Source organism: Malaclemys terrapin, chromosome 4 (assembly GCF_027887155.1).
Source record: "Malaclemys terrapin pileata isolate rMalTer1 chromosome 4, rMalTer1.hap1, whole genome shotgun sequence".
Taxonomy (NCBI): Eukaryota; Metazoa; Chordata; order Testudines; family Emydidae; genus Malaclemys; species Malaclemys terrapin.
The window spans coordinates 2,975,085-2,998,657 of NC_071508.1; the positions used below are offsets into that span (position 1 = coordinate 2,975,085).

Sequence of the window (23,573 nt, forward strand, 5' to 3'; positions counted from 1 at the left end):
TGCCCTCCCCCTCCTCCTACCCCCCTGCCCTCCCCCTTCCCCCCCTGCCCTGGGGCATTACACATTCCAGGCCATCTTCCATCGAAACCAGGCCCCTATCTTCCTGCCCACATCTTCCTGAAACTTAAGACTGTAACTCACTTGTATCTATGGTTACCTGCTTTAACTTTGTAGCTAACTCTCCTATTTAATACATCTGGAGACAGTTTATTACAGGATTGGCTACAAGCATTGTCTGTGGTGTGAGCTCTGAGGTGCAACTGACCTCAGGTCAGTGACTGATCTTCCAGGACTGGAGTTACCTGAATATTGCTGTGATCTCTGGTGTAAGGGACCGTCTATCACAAAGGCAGCCTCACCTGGGTGACCAGATAGATTTGGGTGCCACAGGGGACTGTCTGGGACTCTTATAGCACCTGAGGGGTTCACACTTGATACTTGGTTGGTGAAATCTAAGTGTGGGGCTCACAGCCAGTTTGGGGTTTGAGCCCTGTTTCTTACCCATCTTCCCTGAGGTTGGTGCCCACACTCTTGAGCCACTGTAAGACAGGCTGACAGGGACATGGGGCCTTTCCCCTCTAGGGGGCACCGGCTCCAATCCAGCCCCAGGCCAGGGGACTGGCTGGCTCATGGGGGGCAGGGAATGGGACACACCATTGTTAGGAGATTCCTGTTTCTCTTCCTTTAACTCTCTGGCCTGATCTCTGCTTGGGGAAAAGGTGTGTGAGTGACCTGTTTGACAAGCACTATGCAGACAGAGCAGCCATCACATCCCAGCTACCATGAGTGAAAAGCACAATTGTCCTGTCCTCACTTGGATGGTAACATGGGTCTGTTCACATGAATTCAAACAGCCCCATTTTTCCCCTCATGAAGACACAGATGCTGCGATCCTCCCTCCTCCCAGCTGATGGAAATATTTCAACTGAGACATTCTGTTACCAAAAAATTAATTTTAATCACAAAAAAACATTTTTTGTGGGAAAACTGTTGCTTTTGAAGTGACTTTTTGGTGGGAAAATTTGGCTTTCATTGGGAGAATAAACTGAAAAATAGGATTTTGGGGTTTTCTAACCTCCCTCACCAATTTCAAATCAGCAGGGGAAAAAACCCCAAAATTGTCCCCTCCACACACATTTTTTTAGGTGGGGAGAAAATGTAAAAAAAAAAAAAAAAAACCCCAACCAAACTCAAAATATGAAAATAAATTTTTCTCACATTTACTGAAAATGAAAAACAATGAAACTTGAGACGGAGGGATGGAGGGGGCAGCTTGGGACACAGGATCCAGGGCAGGGTTATTTATTGACTGACACCGATGGGGTCAGGGCAGGATTCTGATCTTGGTGACCCAGCTGTAAATCAGTCAGTCTGTGTCCTTTTGAAATCTAGCTACCTATGGTAAGTTGTTTACATTTTTCCTATAAACCTATCTATCTATCTATCGAAATACACCTCTCCTGACCGCCAGTATCAAGGCGGTCTCCGCAATGCGCATGGCCCACCATTTGTACGTCATCACTTTAAAGCGCTCTCTGTAGGTCGTTAGGAACTGGTCCATCAGCCAGTCCAGCTCCTGCTCCAGCTCCTCCAGGGCCACCTGTTTCTGGGGGTCCTCGCCCCGCAGCTCCTTCTGGCATCGCTTCAGCAGCTCCTGGCGTTTCCTCTCCAGGCGTTGCTGCATCTCCGCAGGCTCCACACTCAGGCAGCTGTTCATGCTCTGGTGGTCATGATCCTGCCGGAAGGGGGAGAGATGGGCAATAGTGTTACCGAGCCACAGGGGGTGCCGCTCCCTTATACCTGCAGCCCCCTGAACCTCGAACTGCAGCCCCTGCTAGCTCAGCCCCCCCCCCCCCCAGCCCTGCCAGTGCCCCTCACTCCCGACCCACAGCCCCTCTGCCCTCACCTGCTCCTGCACAAATTGTTCATATTCCATCTTGACATCTTCTACTGCTTTTCTGTTTGCCTCTGTCTCGGCCACCTGTGGGGGGAGAGGGGACAGGACGATCTCTGAACTGGGAGCCCCCCTCCCCCCACTCACCACCTTCTCCCCCCATTTCTCCAGGGCCCTGCTCGCTGCTGTCAGCTCCCCACTCAATCCAAAACCCCCACTGTGACGTTGCACTCCATATATTTTATGGAAATATGCCTATGAATGTGAATATGATGCAACTGAAATATGCTTTATGCAAAAGGTCCTGTGTATGGTGTCATTAGAAAGCTTGTCATCTACTAAGCGTGTTTATTCTATTTGTTTGCATGTATTATTTATATATCTGGAGTTAGGAGAATAAGATATAAACTTGTATCACTGTTGTAATCACATCAGGTGAGGGCTGTCAGTGGGGCATTAGGAACTTGATGGCTCCCATTGACTAGGACAATTGATGGTAAATGGTTTATTTACCTACAAGTCTTCCTGTGTACGTGTGGGCCAACCCAGGAAGACTAAGGGTCTTAGAGACATGTGACCATGTCACATGATACTGGAATCCATCTTAATCCTTGTACTTTTCCATGGAAGAGGCAGGGGTGGGGACAAGCGCAGACAAAAGGCTCCCGCCTTGTGCCAAAGCTATAAAAGGGGGTGGAGGAAGACAAAGGGGGCGGCCAGTCATGAGAAAACCCCTGCTAACCACCTAAGATGTCTGCTGGATCTAACAAAGACTGTACCAGGGGAAAGGATTGGGCCCAGACTAGGAAGGAGTCTACTGTGTGAAAAGAACAGGAGTACTTGTGGCACCTTAGAGACTAACAAATTTATTAGAGCATAAGCTTTCGTGGACTACAGCCCACTTCTTCGGATGCATATAGAATGGAACCTATACTGTGTGAAAGAAGCTTATTGGAACATCTCTGAGGGTGAGATTTTATCTGTAATCGGTTTCTTAATGTATTAGGCATAGACTTGTGTGTTTTGTTTATTTTGCTTGGTGACTTACTTTGTTCTGTCTGTTATTACTTGAAACTACTTAAATCCTACTGTTTATACTTAATAAAATGACATTTGTTTATTAATTAACCCAGAGTAAGTGATTAATACCTGGGGCAGTAAACAGCTGTGCATATCTCTCTATCAGTGTTATAGAGGGCGAACAATTTATAAGTTTACCCTGTATAAGGGTGGGGGAGGGATAGCTCAGTGGTTAGAGTATTGGCCTGCTAAACCCAGGGTTGTGAGTTCAATCTTTGAGGGGGCCATTTGCGGATTTAGTTGGGGATTGGTCCTGCTTTGAGCAGGGGGTTGGACTACATGACCTCCTGAGGTCCCTTCCAACCCTGATATTCTATGAGAATAAAACAGATTTATTTGGGGTTTGGATCCCACTGGCAGTTGGGTGTCTGGGTGCTGGAGACCCGTAACCTGCTCAGCTGTTTCCAGTGAAGTCTGCAGCTTTGGAGGTGTGGCCCAGATTGTGGGTCGGTGTTGGGCAGGCTAGCGTGTCTGGCTTGAGAAGGCAGGGTTCTGGAGTATCACGCTAGCAGGGAAAATGGGCTCAGAGGTAAACTCAGCACATCAGGGAATCAAACCCATCACACCCACATTCCCCCAGAGCCTGGAGCAGCCCCCTCCAATGACCCCACAGCCATGGACACATTAGCATTCTCTGCTGGGTCCCTGGGGGTCCCCTTATCTCTTGGGGGCTGGGGTCAGGGAGCCCCAATTAGGACATTTGGGGGAGCTGTTGTGGTGCCCCCCCAGTGCGACTGGCTAATGGCAGGTGGACTTGGGGTGAGAATGAACTGAAAACTGTCAGATTGGGATTTCAGGTGTTCTAACCTCCCTAACCCCTTTGGATTGTTTTCAAATTAGTAGGGAAATGAGGAGAAGTGCCCCAAAATTGTCCCCGCGACACATGCACTGTATCGGGGAGGAGAAATGCTTTAAAACAAACACAACATATGAGAATCAGTTTTCCTCCCACTGGTTGGGAATGAAAACCAATGAAACTTGTGACTGAGGAATGCAGGGGGTGGCTCGGAGCACAGGAGCCAGGGGAGGGTTATTTATCGACTGACGTTGATGGGGTCAGGGTTGGATTCTGATCTCGGTGACCCTGCTGTAAATCAATCAATCTCTGTGTCCTTTTGCAATCAAGGTACCTGTTGTAAGTTGTTTAGATAGATAGATAGATAGATATCTCCATACACCCCCATATCTATCCCCTTGCATACAGAGGTTCTCAGTGCTGAGGGCTGGGACAGACCCTTCCCCAGGGTGGGGTGTGATGTTTCCTTCCCACTATGTGTCCCCCCACAGCAAGGGCTCCTGACCCAAACATCCTGCCCCACACTCCCCTCTTCCCCCTGCCCTGGGGTGTTGGTGCCTGTCTTATTCTGGGCTGCCTTCCATACAAACCAGGCCCCACCCAGATGCCCCCCAATCAGGCCAAAGTCCCTGGCTCCAACCCCAATCACCACTGCTTCTTCCAGCCCCACCACAGCTACACCCGCCCCGATGCCTACTCCGATACCCGCACCCACCACTGCCAGGACCAGCTCCCCCCACAATATACAGGCCCAATCCCACGGCCTTCTTCACTTTAAATAGGGTTACCATATTTAGTGCCTCCGAAAGGAGGACACTTTAAAGGGGCCCCAGCCCCGCCCCAACCCCGCCCCCTCCCCAAAGTCTCCGCCCCCTCCCCTGCTTCCCGCGAACATTTGAGTCGCGGGAAGCCTGAAGCAGGTAAGGGGGGGTGTGGGGGGGGGGAGGAGGCGCGGCCCACCCCCGGCACCGCAGGTCCCCAGCCCGTCCCCCGAGCCCCCGGCCCGGCCCGGCCCGGCACCGCCGGCCGAGCCCCCGACCCGGCACCCAGTCCCCGGCCGGGCCCGGCACCGGGCCCCCCCGAGCACCGCCGGCCGAGCCCCCGGCCCAGCACCCGGCCCGGCACCCAGCCACCCCGAGCACCGCCGGCACCCGACCCGGCACCCGACCCGCCGGCCGAGCCCCCCGGTCTGGCCCGGCACCCGAGCCCCCGGCCCGGCACCCGGCCCCCCCCGAGCACCGCCGGCCGAGCCCCCGGCCCAGCACCCGGCCCGGCACCCGAGCCGCCGGCCGAGCCCCCCGGCCCGGCCCGGCCCCGGGTCCCCCCGAGCACCGCCGGCCGAGCCCCCGGCCCGGCCCGGCACTGCCGGCCAGGCCCCCCGAGCCCCCGGCCCGGCCCCGGGCCCCCCCGAACACCGCCGGCCGAGCCCCCAGCCCAGCACTGCCAGCCAGGCCCCCCGAGCCCCCGGCCCCGCACCGGGCCCCCCCGAGCACCGCCGGCCGAGCCCCCGGCCCGGCCCGGCACCCGAGCCCCCGGCCCGGCACCCGGCCCCCCCGAGCACCGCCGGCCGAGCCCCCGGCCCAGCACCCGGCCCGGCTCCTGAGCCGCCGGCCGAGCGGCCCGGCCCGGCCCCGGGCCCCCCCGAGCACCGCCGGCCGAGCCCCCGGCCCGGCACTGCCGGCCAGGCCCCCCGAGCCCCCGGCCCGGCACCGGGCCCCCCCGAGCACTGCCGGCCGAGCTCCCGAGCCCCCGGCCCGGCACCCGCGCCGCCGACCGCATGTCCGATTTTCCCGGACATGTCCGGCTTTTTGGGATTTCCCCCCGGACGGGGATTTGGAGCCCAAAAAGCCGGACATGTCCGGGAAAATCCGGACGTATGGTAACCCTACTTTAAAGCGCAGCTCGTAGGCCGGCAGGAACGGGTTCATCTGCTTGTCCAGCTCCTGCTTCAGCTCCTCCAGGGCCGCCTGTTTCTGGGGGTCCTCGCCCTGCAGCTCCCCCCGGCAGCGCTCCAAAAGCGTCCAGCGTTTCCCCTCCAGGTGTTGCTTCATCTCTGCAGGCTTCACACTCAGGCAGCTGTACATGCTCTGGTGGTCATGGTCCTGCCAGAAGGGGGGAGAGATCGGCCATTAGGGATGGACACTAGCAGTACCCAGCACAAGGGGCACCGCCACGTCACCCCCCCCAGCCCCCTCACTCCCGACCCACAGCCACCTGCTAGCCCAGCCCTGCCCCCCCAAGCCCTGCCAGTGCCCCTCACTTGCGACCCGCAGTCCCGCTGTGCTCACCAGCTCCTGCACAAATTGTTCATATTCCTGCCTGGCGGCTTCTACTGCTCTCCTGTTTTCCTCCTGTCTCATCGCTACAAACGTCTCAGCCATCTGTGGGGGGAGAGGGAACAGGCTGGGGGTGGGACAATCGATGAACTGTGAGCTCCCCTCCCGCCACTCACCACCTTCTCCCTCCATTACTCCAGGATCCTGCTCACTGCTACCATCTGCCCACTGGCCCCCCGACGCCCCCTATTCCCCCAAAGCCAGGAACAGCTCCCCAATAACCCCACAGCTATGGCCACATTAGCATCAACCTGGTGCAGGGGGCTGGTTCTCCAGCTGGGTCCCTGGGGGTCCCCTTATCTCTCAGGGACTGGGGTCAGGGAGCCCCAATCAGGACATTTGGGGGAGCTGTTGTGGTGCCCCCCCCAGTGTGACTGGCCAGTGGCGGGTGGACCTGGGGTGAGAATGAACTGAAACTGTCGGAGTGGGATTTGGGGGTTTCTAACCTCCCTAACCCCTTTGGATTGTTTTCAAACCAGTGGGGAAATGAGGGGAAATGCCCCAAAATTGTCCCCGCGACACACACACTGTATCGGGGAGGAGAAAATCTTTTAAACAAACACAAAATATGAGAATCAGTTTTCCCTGCTTTGAGCAGGGGGTTGGACTAGATGATCTCCTGAGGTCCATTCCAACCCTGATATTCTATGAGTCTATGATTCCTCCCACTGGTTGGCAATGAAAACCAAATAAACTTGTGACAGAGGGATGCAGGGGGCGGCTCAGAGCACAGGATCCAGGGGCAGATAATATATCGACGGAGGTCGATGGCGTCAGGGCGGGATTCTGATCTCGGTGACCCAGCTGTAAATCAATAAAACCCAGCTGTGTCCTTTGGCGATCTACCTACCTGTTGTAAATTGTTCTTATCTAATCTAATCTACATATCTATCCCCCATACACCCCCTCATATCTATCTATCTATCTATCTATCTATCTATCTATCTATCTATCCCCCATACACCCCCTCATATCTATCTATCTATCTATTTATCTATCTATCCCAGATACACCCCCTCATATCTATCTATCTATCTATCTATCTATCTATCTATCCCCCATAAATCCCCTCATATCTATCTATCTATCTATCTATCTATCCCCAATACACCCCCTCATATCTATCTATCCCCCATACACCCCCTTATATCTATCTATCTATCTATCTATCCCGCAGACACCCCCTCATATCTATCTATCTATCTATCTATCTATCTATCTATCTATCTATCTATCCCCCATACACCCCCTCATATCTATCTATCTATCTATCTATCTATCTATCTATCTATCTATCTATCCCACATACACCCCCTCATATCTATCTATCTACAATCTATCTATCTATCCCCCAGACACCCCCTCATATCTATCTATCTATCTATCTATCTATCTATCTATCTATCTATCTATCTATCCCCAATTCCACCCCTGATATCTATCTATCTATCCCCCAGACACCCCCTCATATCTATCTATCTATCTATCTATCTATCTATCTATCTATCTATCTATCCCCCAGACACCCCCTCATATCTATCTATCTATCTATCTATCTATCTATCTATCTATCTATCTATCTATCTATCTATCTATCTATACCCAATACACCCTCTCATATCTATCTACCTATCCCCCATACACCCCCTCATATCTATCTATCTATCTATCTATCTATCTATCTATCTATCTATCTATCCCCAATACACCCCCTCATATCTATCTATCCCCCTAACACCCCCTTCTATCTATCTATCTATCTATCTATCTATCTATCTATCTATCTATCCCCCAGACACCCCCTCATATCTATCTATCTATCTATCTATCTATTTATCTATCTATCTATCTATCTATCTATCCCCCATATAGCCCCTCATATCTATCTATCTATCTATCTATCTATCTATCTATCTATCTATCTATCCCCCATACAACCCTCATATCTATCTATCTATCTATCTATCTATCCCACATACACCCCCTCATATCTATCTATCTATCTATCTATCTATCTATCTATCTATCTATCTCCAATACACCCCCTCATATCTATCTATCCCCCATACACCCCCTTCTATCTATCTATCTATCTATCTATCTATCTATCTATCTATCTATCTATCCCCCAGATACCCCCTCATATCTATCTATCTAACCCCCATACACCCCCTTCTATCTATCTATCTATCTATCTATCTATCTATCTATCTATCCCCGAGGCACCCCCTCATATCTATCTATCTATCTATCTATCTATCTATCCCCAATACACCCCCTCATATCTATCCATCTATCTATCTATCCCCCATACACCCACTCATATCTATCTATCTATCTATCTATCTATCTATCTATCTATCTATCTATCTATCTATCTATCTATCCCCCATACACTCCCTCATATCTATCTATCTATCTATCTATCTATCTATCTATCTATCTATCTATCTATCCCCATACACCCTTCTCTATCTATCTATCTATCTATCTATCTATCTATCTATCCCCCATACACTCCCTCATATCTATCTATCTATCTATCTATCTATCTATCTATCTATCTATCTATCTATCCCCTTGCATACAGAGTTTCCCAGTGCTCAGGGCTGAGACAGATCCTTGCCTGGCGTGTGCTGTGATGTTTCATCCCCACTATCTGTCTCGCCGCACCAAACACCCTGCCCCACCTTCCTCCTCCTCCTCCTCCTGCTCTAGGGTGTTGGTGTCTGTCTGGATCCAGACCACCTTCCGTCCACCCAGCTGCCCCCATGCCCCAATCAGGCTAAAGCCCCTCACCCTGACCCCAACGACCACTGTTCCCTCCAGCCCCATCACAGCAGCAGCAACACCTGCCCCAATGCCCGGCCTGATACCCGTGCCCACTGCTGCCAAGAGTCCCTCCCCCCAATGTACAGGCCCAACCCCATGGCCTTCTTCACTTTAAAGCGCTCTCTGTAGGTCGTTAGGAACTGGGCCATCAGCCTGTCCAGCTCCTGCTCCAGCTTCTTCAGGGGAGCCTGTTTCTGGAGGTCCTCGCCCCGCAGCTCCCCCCGGCAGCGCTCCAGCAGCTCCTGGCGTTTCCCCTCCAGGCGTCGCTGCATCTCCGCAGGCTTCACCCTCAGGCAGCTGCTCATGCTCTGGTGGTCACGGTCCTGCCGGGACGGGGGAGAGATCGGCCATTAGGAATGGACACTAGCGGTATCCAGCCACAGGGGGCGCCACCGCCTCTCACACCCGCAGCCCCCTCAACCCCGACCTGCAGCCCCAGCTAGTCCAGCCCTGCTCCCCCCAGCACTGACGGTGCCCCTCACTCCCGACCTGCAGCCCCTCTGAGCTCACCAGCTGCTGCACAAATTGTTCATATTCTCTCCTGGCGGCTTCTACTGCTCTGCTCTTTTCCTCCTCTATCATCACTGCCATCTCGGCCATCTGTGTGGGGAGAGGGGACAGAGCGGGTTTGGGACAGGACAATCTCTGAACTGGGAGCCCCCCTCGCCCCCCACTCACCACTTCTCCCCAATCCTCCTGGACCCTGGTCACTGCTCTCACCTCCCCACTCAACCCCATACCCCCACATTCCCCCAGAGCCTGGAGCAGCCCCCCAATGACTCCACGACCATGCCCACACATCTCTGGCTGGGTCCCTGGGGATCCCCTTGTTTCATGGGGGCTGGGGTCAGGGAGCACCGATCAGGACATTTGGGGGAGCTGTTGTCATGCCCCCCCAGTGCGACTGGCCAATGGCGGGTGGACCTGAGGTGAGAATGAATGGAAACTGTCGGATTGAGATTTGGGGGTTTCTAACCTCCCTAACCCCTTTGTATTGTTTTCAGACCAGTGGAGAAATGAGGAGAAAAGCCCCAAAATTGTCCCCGCGACACACGCACTGTATCAGGGGAGGAGAAAATCTTTTAAAGAAACACAAAATATGAGAATCAGTTTTCCCTGCTTTGAGCAGGGGGTCAGACTAGATGATCTCCTGAGGTCCCTTCCAACCCTGATATTCTATGAGTCTATGATTCCTCCCACTGGTTGGGAATGAAAACCAACTAAACTTGTGATGGAGGGATGCAGGGGGCGGCTCAGAGGACAGGATCCAGGGGCAGGTTATATATCGACGGACGTCGATGGCGTCAGGGCGGGATTCTGATCTTGGTGACACAGCTGTAAATCAGTCAATGTGTCCTCTTGAACCCTAGCTACCTGTTGTGAGTTGTTCTTATCTATCTATCTATCTATCTATCTATCTATCTATCTATCTATCCCCATACACCCTTCTCTATCTATCTATCTATCTATCTATCTATCTATCTATCTATCTATCTATCTATCTATCTATCTATCTATCCCCTTGCATACAGAGGTCCTCAGTGCTGATGGCTGGGTGGGGTGTGATGATTCCTTCCCACTATGTGTCCCCCCACAGCAGGGGCTCCTGATCTGAACACCCTGCCCTGCTCTCCCGCTCATTCCCCTAGGGTGTTGGTGCCTGTCTTGTTCCCACCCAACTTCCGTCCAAACCGGGGCCCACCCAGTTGTCCACCCCCCTCCCCAGTCAGGCCAAAGTCCCCAGCCCCAACCCCAATCGCCTCTGCTCCCTCCAGCCCCACCACAGCCTCAGCTATACCCGCACCCACCACTGCCAGGACCCGCTCCCCACACAATATACAGGCCCAACCCCACGGCCTTCTTCACTTTAAAGCGCAGCTTGTAGTCCTGCAGGAACGTGTTCATCTGCTTGTCCAGTTCCTGCTTCAGCTCCTCCAGGGCCGCCTGTTTCTGGGGGTCCTCGCCCCGCAGCTCCCCCCGGCAGCGCTCCAGCAGCTCCTGGCGTTTCCCCTCCAGGCGTCGCTGCATCTCCGCAGGCTTCACACTCAGGCAGCTGCTCATGCTCTGGTGGTCACGGTCCTACCGGGAGCGGGGAGAGATCGGCCATTAGGGACAGGAACTAGCGGTATCCAGCCACAGGGGGCGCCACCGCCTCTCACACCCGCAGCCCCCTCAACCCCGACCAGCAGCCCCCTGCTAGCCCAGCCCTGATCCCCCCAGCTCTGCGGGTGCCCCTCACTCCCAACCCACAGCCACGCTGTGCTCACCAGATCCTGCACAAATTGTTCATATTCCTGCCTGGCGGCTTCTACTGCTTTTCTGTTTGCCTTCTCTCTCATCTCTGCCATCTCAGCCATCTGTGGGGGGAGAGGGAACAGGGAGGAGGTGGGGGTGGGACTATTGATGAACTGGGAGACCCTCTCCCCCCGCTCACCACCTTCTCCCTCTATTCCTCCAAGGCCCTACTCGCTGCTACCATCTCCCCACTGGCCCCCCACCCCCCGTTCCCCCAGAGCCAGGGGCAACCCCCCAATGACCCCACAGCCATGGTCACATTAGCATCACCCCGGTGCAAGGGGCTGGTTCTCCAGCTGGGTCCCTGGGGGTCCCCTTATCTCTCAGGGGCTGGGGTCAGGGAGCCCCAATCAGGACATTTGGGGGAGCTGTTGTGGTGCCCCCCCAGTGCGACTGGCCAATGGCACGTGGATGTGGGGTGAGAATGAACTGAAACTGTCCGACTGGGACCCCGCTGTAAATCAATTAACCTCTATGTTGTTTTGCAATCAAGCTACCTGTTGTAAATTGTTTCTATCTATCTATCTATCTATCTATCCCCATACACCCCTCTCATCTATCTATCTATCTATCTATCTATCTATCTATCTATCTATCTATCTATCTATCTATCTATCTATCTATCTATCCCCCATACACCCTTCTCTATCTATCTATCTATCTATCTATCTATCTATCTATCTATCTATCTATCTATCTATCTATCTATCTATCTATCCCCATCCACCCCTCATCTATCTATCTATCTATCTATCTATCTATCTATCCCCATACCCCTCTCATCTATCTAATCTAATCTATCTATCTATCTATCCCCATACACCCTTCTCTATCTATCTATCTATCTATCTATCTATCCCCCATACACTCCCTCATATCTATCTATCTATCTATCTATCTATCTATCTATCTATCTATCCCCTTGCATACAGAGTTTCCCAGTGCTCAGGGCTGAGACAGATCCTTGCCTGGCGTGTGCTGTGATGTTTCATCCCCACTATCTGTCTCGCCGCACCAAACACCCTGCCCCACCTTCCTCCTCCTCCTCCTCCTGCTCTAGGGTGTTGGTGTCTGTCTGGATCCAGACCACCTTCCGTCCACCCAGCTGCCCCCATGCCCCAATCAGGCTAAAGCCCCTCACCCTGACCCCAACGACCACTGTTCCCTCCAGCCCCATCACAGCAGCAGCAACACCTGCCCCAATGCCCGGCCTGATACCCGTGCCCACTGCTGCCAAGAGTCCCTCTCCCCAATGTACAGGCCCAACCCCATGGCCTTCTTCACTTTAAAGCGCTCTCTGTAGGTCGTTAGGAACTGGGCCATCAGCCTGTCCAGCCCCTGCTCCAGCTTCTTCAGGGGAGCCTGTTTCTGGGGGTCCTCGCCCCGCAGCTCCCCCCGGCAGCGCTCCAGCAGCTCCTGGCGTTTCCCCTCCAGGCATCGCTGCATCTCCGCAGGCTTCACCCTCAGGCAGCTGCTCATGCTCTGGTGGTCACGGTCCTGCCGGGACGGGGGAGAGATCGGCCATTAGGGATGGGCACTAGCGTTACCCAGCCACAGGGGGCACCACCACATCACCCAACCGCAGCCCCCTCACTGCAGAGCCGCAGCCCCTGGTAGCTCAGCCCTGCTCCACTGCAACTTTGCCGGTGCTCCTCAGTCCCGACCCGCAGCCCCTCTGAACTCACCAGCTGCTGCACAAATTGTTCATATTCCTGTCTAGTGGCTTCTACTGCTCTGCTGTTTATCTCCTCTCTCATGGCTGCAAACGCCTCAGCCATCTGTGGGGGGAGAGGGAACAGGATGGGGGTGGGGATGGGACAGGCCCATCTCTGAACTGGGAGCCCCCCCACAGTCACCACCTTCCCCCCATTCCTACAGGACCCTGCTCCTTGCTATCACATCCCCACTGGGCCCCGACCCCCCACATTCCCTTGGAGACAGGGGGCAGCCCTTCGACCCCACAGCCATGAACACGTTGCTGCCACCCCAGTGGAGGGGATGGCTCTCTGGCAGGACTTCCTGCAGGTCCCCTTATCTCTTGGAGGCTGGGGAGTGGGGAGCCCCGATCAAGAAAGTTGGGGCAGCTGTTGTGGTGCCCCCTCCTGGCCTAGTGCGATTGGCCAATGGCAGGAGGACCTGGGGTCGGGGTCAATAGAATTAGTCCCACTTCCAAATCCAGGCTGGAAAGAGAAAGGCTGTGGGAGGGGTGACCCAGTACCTTCACAGGGGAGGAGAAGTCATAACGTTGGGTCTTCAAGTATCGGGAGACGTCCTGTGGGGAATAACACCAGGGGGAACTGGGATCAGGGACAGCTCAGCCTCCCGTTCCCCACTGAGCCTCCTGCCCGCTCCCTGCAGCCCAGCGCCCCCTGCCGAGTCCCCACCCCACTCCCTGCAGCACAGCAGCCCACATTGAACCCCTGTCCCCGCTTTGCAGCCCCTTTTGGTATCTCCCATCCAGGCCCCCCTCCCCTTTAGCAGCCCCCACTCTCCCACCTTGATCCTGGCAGCCAGCTGAGCCCCTGTCAGCACCTGCCCGGCTCGGTCTGTCCGGACGTGTGTCCCTGCTGAGCGCACCACAGTGCTGATGTACTCGCACAGGTTCTGTCGGAAATACTTGTCCATGTCTGCAGGGGGGAAAGGACCCAGGCATCCGGGAGGGACCCAGGTGTCCGGGATAGGACACAAGTTAAATGGGGGATGGGGGAGGGGTAGTTTGTGTCACAGGAAATGAGATTCCATCTCTGGGCAAGGAGCTGCTTAGCTCCCCCCCCCCCACCACCACACACCCCACTGCCCAGGGGGAAATGGGGGAGCAGCAGGGGGAACAGGGGGCTGCAGTGGAGGGGTCAGCAGTCTCCACTGGGTGGTGCCAGGGGATCCATGAAGACCTAAAAGGGGAAAACAGCCTGGTCCCCCTAGGAAACCAGGACCTCAGCAGTGATCCCTCATGCCCCCCTCCCCTCCTGCACAGATGCTGTGACCCAGCGAGTGCTCCTGTGCAGTGGGCAGTAGAGTCAATTCTAAGTCAAGGGGGTGAGCTGCGCACTGGGATTTTGGGGTGGGGGCAGGGCAGGAGGGGGAGAAAGGGGAAGAAAGGGGCAGCAGAGGAGAGAGGGTGGGGATGGAGGCAGGGATGTGGGTGGGGGCAGGGCAGGAGGGGTGGGGGCTGGAGGAGCAGAGCAGGGGGTGAGAGGGGAGAAGACGGGGGGTCTCTTACCGCCTGGCGTCCCTGCCCTCTTCCTGGTGAACTCTATGCCAGGTTGGGGCAGTAGGTAGCACCAGGTGCTGCTCGCCTTCAGGACTCCCAACACCAGGGGCTGCTTAGCAGAGGCCTCCAATTTCTACAGGAATGAAAGTAACATTTGTGGCTGTCAGCGAGAAATCTGACCCGCTGTGGAACCGTTTAGCTCCGCCCCAAAGCCAGAGTTTGCTGTTTCCATGAACACACATGGTGCCCGGCTCTGGTCATTACCTGTGTGATGTCTTTGAGACACTCCTTCCCCCCGTCCGCGCCGTAGGGTTCAGAGAGGCTCCAATCTCGCACCAACAGGTCCAGGCGCTGCAACAGAGAGCGCAGGAGAAGGGTCACACTGGGGCTGGGGGCACAGAGAGGAGACCTGAGCTGGAGGCTGCTGTCGAACTCAGCCACCGACACCGAGATCCTGGGCATGACGTGGGCGTGGAGGGAGAATAATGGGGGCAGGGACTGGCTGTTTGCTCTGGGTTTGTCCAGCACCTGGCACACTGCGGTCTGGGTCTAGGATGGGGGCTCTGAGGTGCTCTGGCAATAGAGACGATAGATAGGAATAGTAAGAATCAGGTGGGATGATTGGTGTGTGTGTGTGGAACTAGCATTATATCCCCATGTTGGGGGGTGATGGGAAACGAGGACTCACCTGGATTGGGGGTAGATTGCAGGTCCCTCCAACCTCCTTCGCAACCTGAATGAACATCTGTGATGCAGAGGGAGAGAGAACCAAGGCAAACTTTTTTCCATTTTGAACAAACCATTCCCCCACAGGTGACCAATCAAGATTGGCGATGCAAAATAAATGAGTGAAATAAATGCCACTGAAACTAAAGGGATCCCAGACAACATTAACTGGACACTGATCACTGAAGAGAGAAAAATTGACAAAATGAAGAGAGAAAACATAATTTCAAACAACAATAACTCAACTCCAGTAATCACAGATATAAAAGCAATAACTGAATTCAGAAAACCCTATAGTTGGTTCTAGAAAAGCAGTCACAGAAGATACAGAAAGCCAAAAATCAAACTCATCAAGCCAACAATTGGAGACCAAAAAGAAATAATGAAAAGAAGAAAACTAGTCATTGGAATCAGAAAACCAATGACTGAAACCAGAAAAGCAGTGAAATAAATCACACAATCACTTAGCAAAATCAACAAACTAATAATTAATGCCAGAAAACCAATGGTCAAAAATAGAAAACCGGTATTCATCAAAGTCAGAAAAACAGTAATCAAAGCAAGTTATCGGGAATTAACGTCTGAAAGCCAACAATAAAAAATAAGTATTTGAAATAAGAAAACCAATAGTCAGAGAGTCAAAACCAGCAATGCAAGTCAGAAAACCAGATATCAAAGTCAAAATACTGTACCCCAAAGTGAAAGACAGAAAACCAGTAATCAATATCAGAAAAGCAATAACTGAATGCAGAAGTCCAATCGTCAAAGCCAGAAAAGTAGTAATTGAAATCAGAAAACCAAGAGCCAAAACAGAAAACCAGTAACTGAAGTATGAAAACCAGTTATCAAGGTCACAAAACCAAGTTAGAGTTAGAAAATGAATAGTCAAAGACAGAAAACCAACAGTGAAAACAGGGCCGGCTCCAGGTTTTCTGCCACCCCAAGCGGCAAAATTTTTTTTAAAAAAAGCTGATTGGTGGCACTACGGCAGCAGCTCAATCGTGCCGCTCCATTCTTCAGCGGCAGTTCTGCGGCGGGTCCTTCACTCCCTCTCTTCCTCTTTGGCGGCACTTCGGCGGCATCTCAAAGAGGAAGAGAGGGACTGAGGGACTCACCGCCAAATTTCTGCCAAAGACCTGGACGTGCCGCCCCAATAGCGGCTGGAGTGCCGCCCCTTTATATTGGCCGCCCCTAGCACCTGCTTCCTTAGCTGGTGCCTGGAGCCGGCCCTGAGTGAAAAGAAGCAATAAGTGAACAGCAGAAATGAAAAAAAGTGTTTAAACACCCCAAATATATAAAGAAAAATTAAAAGCCAATAATCAGTAGAGAGACACTAATAAATGAAGTGCAGTAAACAAACACTGAAATCTTGTAATCAATAAACAAAAAGCAGAAAACAAATAATGACCCCTCCCCAAACCAATGAGAAGAATCAAAATCTGACGATCAAAGAACAAAACCCAATAAATGAAATGTGCCAAGTGATAACTAAAGCCACAAAACTGACAACCATGGACCAAACCACGGTGAACAAGAACTGAAAACACAAGGCTGAAAATCAAAGATCGAAACCTGAGAAACCTGAATCCAAAAATGTGGAGAGAGAAACCCAACAAATGCTAACATTTGGCTGTTCTTTGAAAGTGGAAGTTTGCATGAAAACATTTTGATTTTGACAGTTTTCTATTTTTCAACAAGACTTTTATTTTCCATCTCCCAACATGGTCGCTATGAAATCAACTGACAACTAATGGTGGGTATGAAATAATGAACAGCTAATAGCCAGTAGTGACTCACAAATAATCAATAACTGGCAGCTATTAATGAATATAAAATAACTAATTATACAAGTTAGTTATTTGGCCGAGCGAAGCAAAAGGCCTAACACAGAACCGGATGGCATTTCTCTTTGTCTTTCTGTATTGTGATAACTTTTTGACACCACATCTGATCAACTCCCAAATTTCAGGGGACATCCTAGGCATCAGTGGGAAGAACTCCACTGATTTGGGGGTAGGGGAAGGGGGGAATTGGAAAACCCCAAAAGTCCAATTTCCATTTAGATCTAGTGAGTAGCATCAGCAGCCAATGGGCCAACCACTCTGGGGAAAGGGGGCAGCAGGAACTTCTGGGTGCTGAGCAAGGAGAATGGGGGGCACACAGAGCCCCTGGCATTGGGGGTGTGGGAGTGGGGCACACAGAGGTAGGGCTGGGGGATGGGACATAGGGTCAGGGTTAGGGCTGGTTGGAAATACTCCAATGGAACATTTTTCCCATCACAAACCCTTCGCTAACGCAGAGCGATGTGGGTTGCCCGGGTCTGCCTCCTGCCCATCCAGGCTCAGTGTGTGGGCGCAGGGCAGATGCAAGAGGATCCTGCCCCATATGGGGTACAGGCAGAGAGCAGGGCTGTGTCACAGGTGTACTGGGATGCCAGCCCAAGAGGGCCGAGGTAAGGTTGTGCAGGTGTTTCCCTTCACTCTGCTGGCCCTGGCTTGGCTGAGTGTGACATTCTGGATGGGCCCGTGCTGTGAGAACTGCTGATTTTTTCGGGGGGCCTGTATCTGGGCAACCCCCTTGCTCAACCTGCTCCAGCTCTAGGTCACCAAACCCACTGCGTACCGCCACAAGGCTCCCTCACCATCCCGGCTATCTGAGTCTGCAGGCGCATTTCAGATCACTTAGGGGAGTGAACAGGGACACAAAAGTCTCTTCTCCACCGGACTGTCAGCAGGTCTGGCACTCACCTGTGAGAACCAACTGTCCAGAGCTAATTGATTAATGAAGAATGGTTGCCAGGTAATGGTAAATAACCAGAAATATAACAGTCACTAATATTTGATTAATTACTGATCATGTATTACTCTTCGGACTCATTGCACCTGAAACCCAGCCTGGGGCAAGATCTCTGGGACTTTCTAAACATCAATAACAGCCTCTAGACAGCCCCCCTCCAATCCCCACACCGCCCAGGGTCTTGGGTCCCCCCAGCAGAGACCTGGCTGGCAGGTCCGTGTCAGTAGAGCTGTGTGTATCCTCTGCCCCACCCACCTCCAAATAATCTGTCTCCGTCCGCGTAAACGTGCTGGAAATGTTAAAGATCTAGAAACATAATAATAAGAAAAGGTGAGCGCCCCCTGCCAACCCCACACCTCACCCCACCGCAGCATAGCCCCCCTGCTGGCCCCCTCACCCCACTCCCCACAGCACGGCACCCCCTGCAGAACCCTCAGTCCCGTCCCCCGCAGCACGGCTCCCCCACCCAGTAGGAGCTGAGCAATATGCTGAACACGGAGAGCTTGATGCTGGTCTCCATGCGGCGCTCCAGGTCCAGGGAGCCCTCGGTGTCCACCAGGAACACGGCCACCTGCAGGGACAGACACACGGACAGATCCACCGGCCACAGCGACGAGTGCCCTGCAATGACACCACCCTCGCCCCTGCCCAGCCCTGGATCCTCCACTGCCCGGCTCCCTGGGGCCGGCCCTGGGCACGCTGGCTGGAGACGGGCCCTGGGGAAGGAGGATCAAGCTGTGAACAGCCCCCTCTCCCTCCCCCCAGTGTGTCTGTAGGGAGCCTGAGGGCTGGGATCTTATCCCCATCTGCCCATTTCTCTCCCCCACTCCTACTGCTCCATCCCCCCTCCTCCAGCCCCTACAGTCCCCCTGCCCCCACACAGGACTTTGCCCCCCAGACACCTCCATTCCCCTCCCCCTCCCCCACTACTCCAGCCCCCTTGGCTCCCTTAGAATCTTGCCCCCCACCACCCTCATTCCCCAGCCCTACGGCCCCACCCCCATTCCCTTGCCCCACTCACCTTCCTCCCCTGGGCCTGGACCCAGAAGGGCTGGTCCCACATCCACACGCCCTTCGTCACGGTCTCCCTCCCATTGCAACACTTAAATCCTCCCAGGGCCTCGTCCTCTCGGCCCATCCATGAAGCATCCACAGCCTCCTGTAGGTGACGACCAGGGCAAGGTCAGAAGGGAACGGGGTTTGGGTCTGGGGTTCTGAGGGGGCAGGGGATGGGACACTGGGGGAGGGGGTGGAGTCCTAGCAGTTTGGGGGTGAGGGTACGGCTGGAGGGTGGGGCCGGTGGTACATGGGGAGGGGCCACGGCTGGAGTGTGGGGCTGGTGGTACATGGGGAGGGGCCACGGCTGGAGTGTGGGGCCTCAGTTGCTCTACCCTGGGCCTGGTACACGGGGAGGGCCTGGGCTGGGGAGAGGGGACCTTTGCTGTAGGGGGTGATATACAATTATTCTGCTTAACTGCCAGGGGGCAAAATTGTCACGTACACATGGTAGAAAGAAGAAGGGAAAACATCAGCTATGGGTTGTCTTAACTCAGGAAGTTCCTTCAAGAGGAAATGTAGCCAAACTCCAAACCTGGAGACAATGGACCTGTCTGTGCCTGTGTCCTGTAGACAAACTGCTTGGTTTGTAAAATAAGCAAGGAGGAGGGGGCAAGTAGATGAACAATAAGGGGTCATAAGAGGGGCGGATATATGTAACTTGCTAATTATGTATGGTAATGATGGCAAATTTTAGCCAATCATAGAGCGATAGATTATCATAGTCAACTGCATATAATGCTTTGGTGTAAGTGTTTTCTTTGTTCTTGCTGACTTATGAGCTCGAACCCAATTGCAATTGAAATAAACGGATTGCCCCTCCTGGGGCTCCCTGCTTGGCTAGCTGTGTCCGTCTCTCCTTATTCCTCAGCTGGAACGGACAGAAATTTCTATGACAAGGGCAAGGCCTGTGGTGCAGGGGGATGGACTATGGCTGGAGGGTGGGGCCTGTGGTGCAGGAGGAGGGGCCATGGCTGGAGGGTGGGGCCTGTGGTGCACGGGTAGGGACCATGTCTGGGGAGAGGGAACCTTTGGTGGAGGGGACGGGGGCCCTTGCTGGGGTGGGTTGGGTTTGTGTTGCAAGGGGCAGGGCCCTGGCTGGGGTGGGCGGGGTCTCTGGTTCAGGCAATGGGGCCATAGCTGGGGCTCCCGTCCCCACTCACCGGGCGCTGGAGCCGGCGCAGCAGGCAGTTCATCAGGAAGGATTTGCCCCGGCGCTGCTCCCCGATGATGGACACCAGGCAGACGGGGGCGTCCCCCACCCCACCCTGCTCCAGGCAGCGGCTCAGGGCCTCCTCGTCCAGGATCAGGCCCCCTTCCTCGTCCAGATGAACCAGCTGCACCGGGCGCCCCTGCTCCCGCTGAGCCCCCGGCCCCTGCTACAGGGAGAGAGCAGGGTCAGAGCTGGGACCCCACCCCTGAGCCAACCTGTCCCTGCCTCTGGATGAGAGCTCCGTGCCCAATTTCCACCCCTGAACTAGCCAGTTCCCTGCCCTGGGCCAGTGGGAGCCTGGCCCCTTCCCCTTTTCCGGCCTGTCTGGTCTCACCGGCTCCATCTCTTCCCGCAGGGGCTCTGTGATTTTCTCCACCAGGGCTCTCAGCCGCGTGTCTGGGGTCATCTTGTCCCTGGAGCAGGGAGCCCGGCACTCGAGGCACTGGTAGCCCCAGGCCGAGACCCTGCGCCAGTGAGCCGCGAGGCAGCCCCGGCAGAAGTTGTGGCCACACTCTCTGGAGATGGGGTTGTTCGAGACATCCAGGCAGATGGAGCAGGTGACATCATCCCAGAGTTGCTCCATCTCTCTGGAACTCGTTGAGAGGGGGACCTACTGGGTGAGAACCTGGCACGCAGGAGCAGAAGGGCTCTGATGGAGAACGGCTGATCTCTAGCCCAGGTGTGCCCCTTCCTGACAGCAGGAGGCTGTGGGGTGTTGTGGGGGGTGGGGGAAGAGAGAGAACATGGGAATATTTCTGTCAATAAGGTGTGTGACTCGGTTTACCTGCCCATTTTGTTTCCCTGTCCCCGGGGTGGCACCAGAGCGAGAAGACGGATTCCAAGAAGTCATAGCGGAGATTGGCAGATACCCAGGCCAGGAGGGATCCAGGCTGAGCTCCTGGATAACAAAGGCCAGAGAACTGCCCCCAGTTAATTCCTGTTTGAACTAGAGCAGATCTAGTAACACATCCCACCTCTATGGAGAATCCTCTGCGCTGCTTGGTACATTGTTCCCATGGTTAATTCCTCTCCCTGGTAAACATGAACATCTGGTTTCCACTCTGAGTGTGTCTAGGTTCAACTTCCAGCCATGGGATCACGTTGGACCTTCCTCTGCTAGACTGTGGAGCCCATTATTAAATATTTCTTCCCTGTGTAGGTTAAACCAAAGCAGTTCGCACCCAGCCCTCATGTTTCCAGCCCTTGCACCTGGGAGGCGGAGGTGAAACTGGAAAAGGAGCTCTAAAGACTGGCAAGAAAATATATAGAACCCCTCTATTTTTGCAGGGGGTATGAACATCTTGGGGGCTGCCTCTCCTTGCCTGTCTTAGCTTGTCCCTGTAAATGTCCTGATTGCGGCTAACGCAAGACAAGTCAGGTTCTAGGGGATTCCACGTGCCCAAGGGTTTGCCCCGGTTTTAGCTGGTTGAACTGGTCAGAGTCTGACAGTGTTTCAAATCACGCCATGAGCCAGACCCAGCGTTGCGGGTAGATTAGCAGCTGTCTCTGCCTGTCTCTCTGCTGGACAGAGGACAAGGTCCAAACTGCACCTGCTTGGCAGGAACCCCACACCCAGCCACCTGCTGGGAATTTCCACCCCACAGAGAGCTGAGCGCTCTCATGTGACTGGGCAATGCCCCAGCCCAGCTTGGGGAGAATGAAACACAGGGAACAAATGGGAGAGAACAATCCTGATCCCGGGGGGAAATAGACTGAGGGGACGATCCTGCCCCCTGTGTAGAGGGGGGATGGGCTAGATTGGGGCAAACACCCACCACCACCCCACACACACCCACTCTTACCCGGCCAAATCTTCACTTCTCTGCAGAGAAACTTCCTCTGAAAAACAAAAGCAAAACTCCCATGTCTCTTATGTGTGCCTCCTGCGGTGAGACTGTGAGGGTGTGTGGGGCAGCCCTGCTCTCACAGGTGCTGCTAGGGGGAGGAAGGGCAAGGAGAGTGGTGGGGACACAGAGAGGCAAAGGGGTGGGGCCAGGCTGGAAAAGCAAGTGACAGAGACCGGAAGGTGCAGATGGGGAGAGAGAGAGTCAGAATGTGGAAAGAGGGTGAGAAAAAGGTGGAATGGAGAGACTACCATGGAGTGGTGGGGCTCTGCAAAGGGGGGCTCATCAGGTAGCCTGGGGAACTCAGAGGGGTCACCATGGGGTGACGATACCACCCCCTACACAGATGACCAGGGCTCCCCCTCTCTTCAGCACTGGGCTGGGCTCTGCCTAAGGGCCATTTGACCATTGGGAGGGGGTGGCTCAGTGGTAGGGGAGCTGGGAGCCCCAATTCTGTCAGGCGTGGCACAGACCCTGACTGAGATCAGGGCCCCGCTGTTCCAGGCACTGCACAGACACATCATGACAGTCTCAGTTGAAAGAGCTCATGGTGTAAACAGACGTTTTATCATCCCCATTTTGAAAATGGGGAAACTGAGGCCCAGAGAGATGCAGTGACTTGTCCAATCACAGGAGGCATCGGTGGCAGAGCCAGAGCCTGAACCCACGAGTCCTGGCTCAAATCTCCCTCCATTTCACCATCACTTCTCCCATCATTTCTACAACCCTACCCTTGAACCTCAGAAACTTTCCATCCCTGGGAGAATATACAGCTCCCACACCTGCTGGATCACTCCTGTTGGAGTAGTGGGGACTAAGAGCCAGGACTCCTGGGTTCTATCTTTGGCTCTGGAGAGTCTGGGATTGTCACCTGAATAATGAGTGATGGGGGGGTGGGAGGGGCAGGGAATGGGACATGAGGCCTTTCCCCTCTAGGAGGTGACAGCTCCAATAATGTGTCAGCTGTTTGTTAATTGTTGCTATTTGCAGTTCACACCTTTGGGCTAAGCAGAGATCAGGACCGGCCCATTCCTGGCTGTGACATTTGATGTTGAATTCAGTTGAGAAATTCCTTTGTGTACGAATAACAACCCCAGAGATAGACTGTAGACATGAGCAGCCTTTGCACCTTGGAGTCCCTACCAGAAAATCTTAGCCACACATCATTGCCAGGAGATTCGTGTTTCTCCTCCTTTAACCCTCTGAACTTGTCTCCGCTAGGGAAAAATATTTGTTATTGACCACTTTCCCAAGCCCTCTGCAGACAGATCAGCTGATCTAGTGTCTCAGCATGTTCAAACCCCAGTTAACATGAGCTAACATGATTTAAAACTCCCTCTTTTCCCCCCCAGTGAAAGTACAGGCTGTGATCCTCCCTCATCCCACCTGATCAAAACATTTCAGCTGAGACTTTTTGCCACCAAAAAATGAGTCTGAAAATGCACATGCTTTAAGGGGCACTGGAAGCGCCGGGAGCTGTGACCGCTGTGGGGT

The 23,573-nt window shown here is 53.9% G+C and overlaps 1 protein-coding gene across 1 annotated transcript; it reads right to left on the reverse strand.

Moving 5' to 3' along the window:
• Positions 1 to 999: 999 nt before the first annotated feature.
• Positions 1,000 to 22,138, reverse strand: LOC128836558 (trichohyalin-like). Its single transcript, XM_054026926.1, has 21 exons — positions 22,038 to 22,138; positions 21,020 to 21,133; positions 20,186 to 20,401; positions 18,988 to 19,125; positions 18,433 to 18,537; positions 18,222 to 18,272; positions 15,133 to 15,189; positions 14,709 to 14,795; positions 14,454 to 14,577; positions 13,730 to 13,860; positions 13,452 to 13,505; positions 12,919 to 13,011; positions 12,518 to 12,730; positions 11,206 to 11,295; positions 10,805 to 11,017; positions 9,449 to 9,538; positions 9,049 to 9,261; positions 6,059 to 6,151; positions 5,660 to 5,872; positions 1,907 to 1,981; positions 1,000 to 1,735 (listed from the first exon to the last, which is right to left on the reverse strand). The coding sequence occupies exons 2-21, from the start codon at positions 21,083 to 21,085 to the stop codon at positions 1,442 to 1,444; spliced, it is 2,616 nt and encodes an 871-aa protein (XP_053882901.1). The 5' UTR covers positions 21,086 to 21,133; positions 22,038 to 22,138; the 3' UTR covers positions 1,000 to 1,441.
• Between the last annotated feature and the right edge of the window lie 1,435 nt (positions 22,139 to 23,573).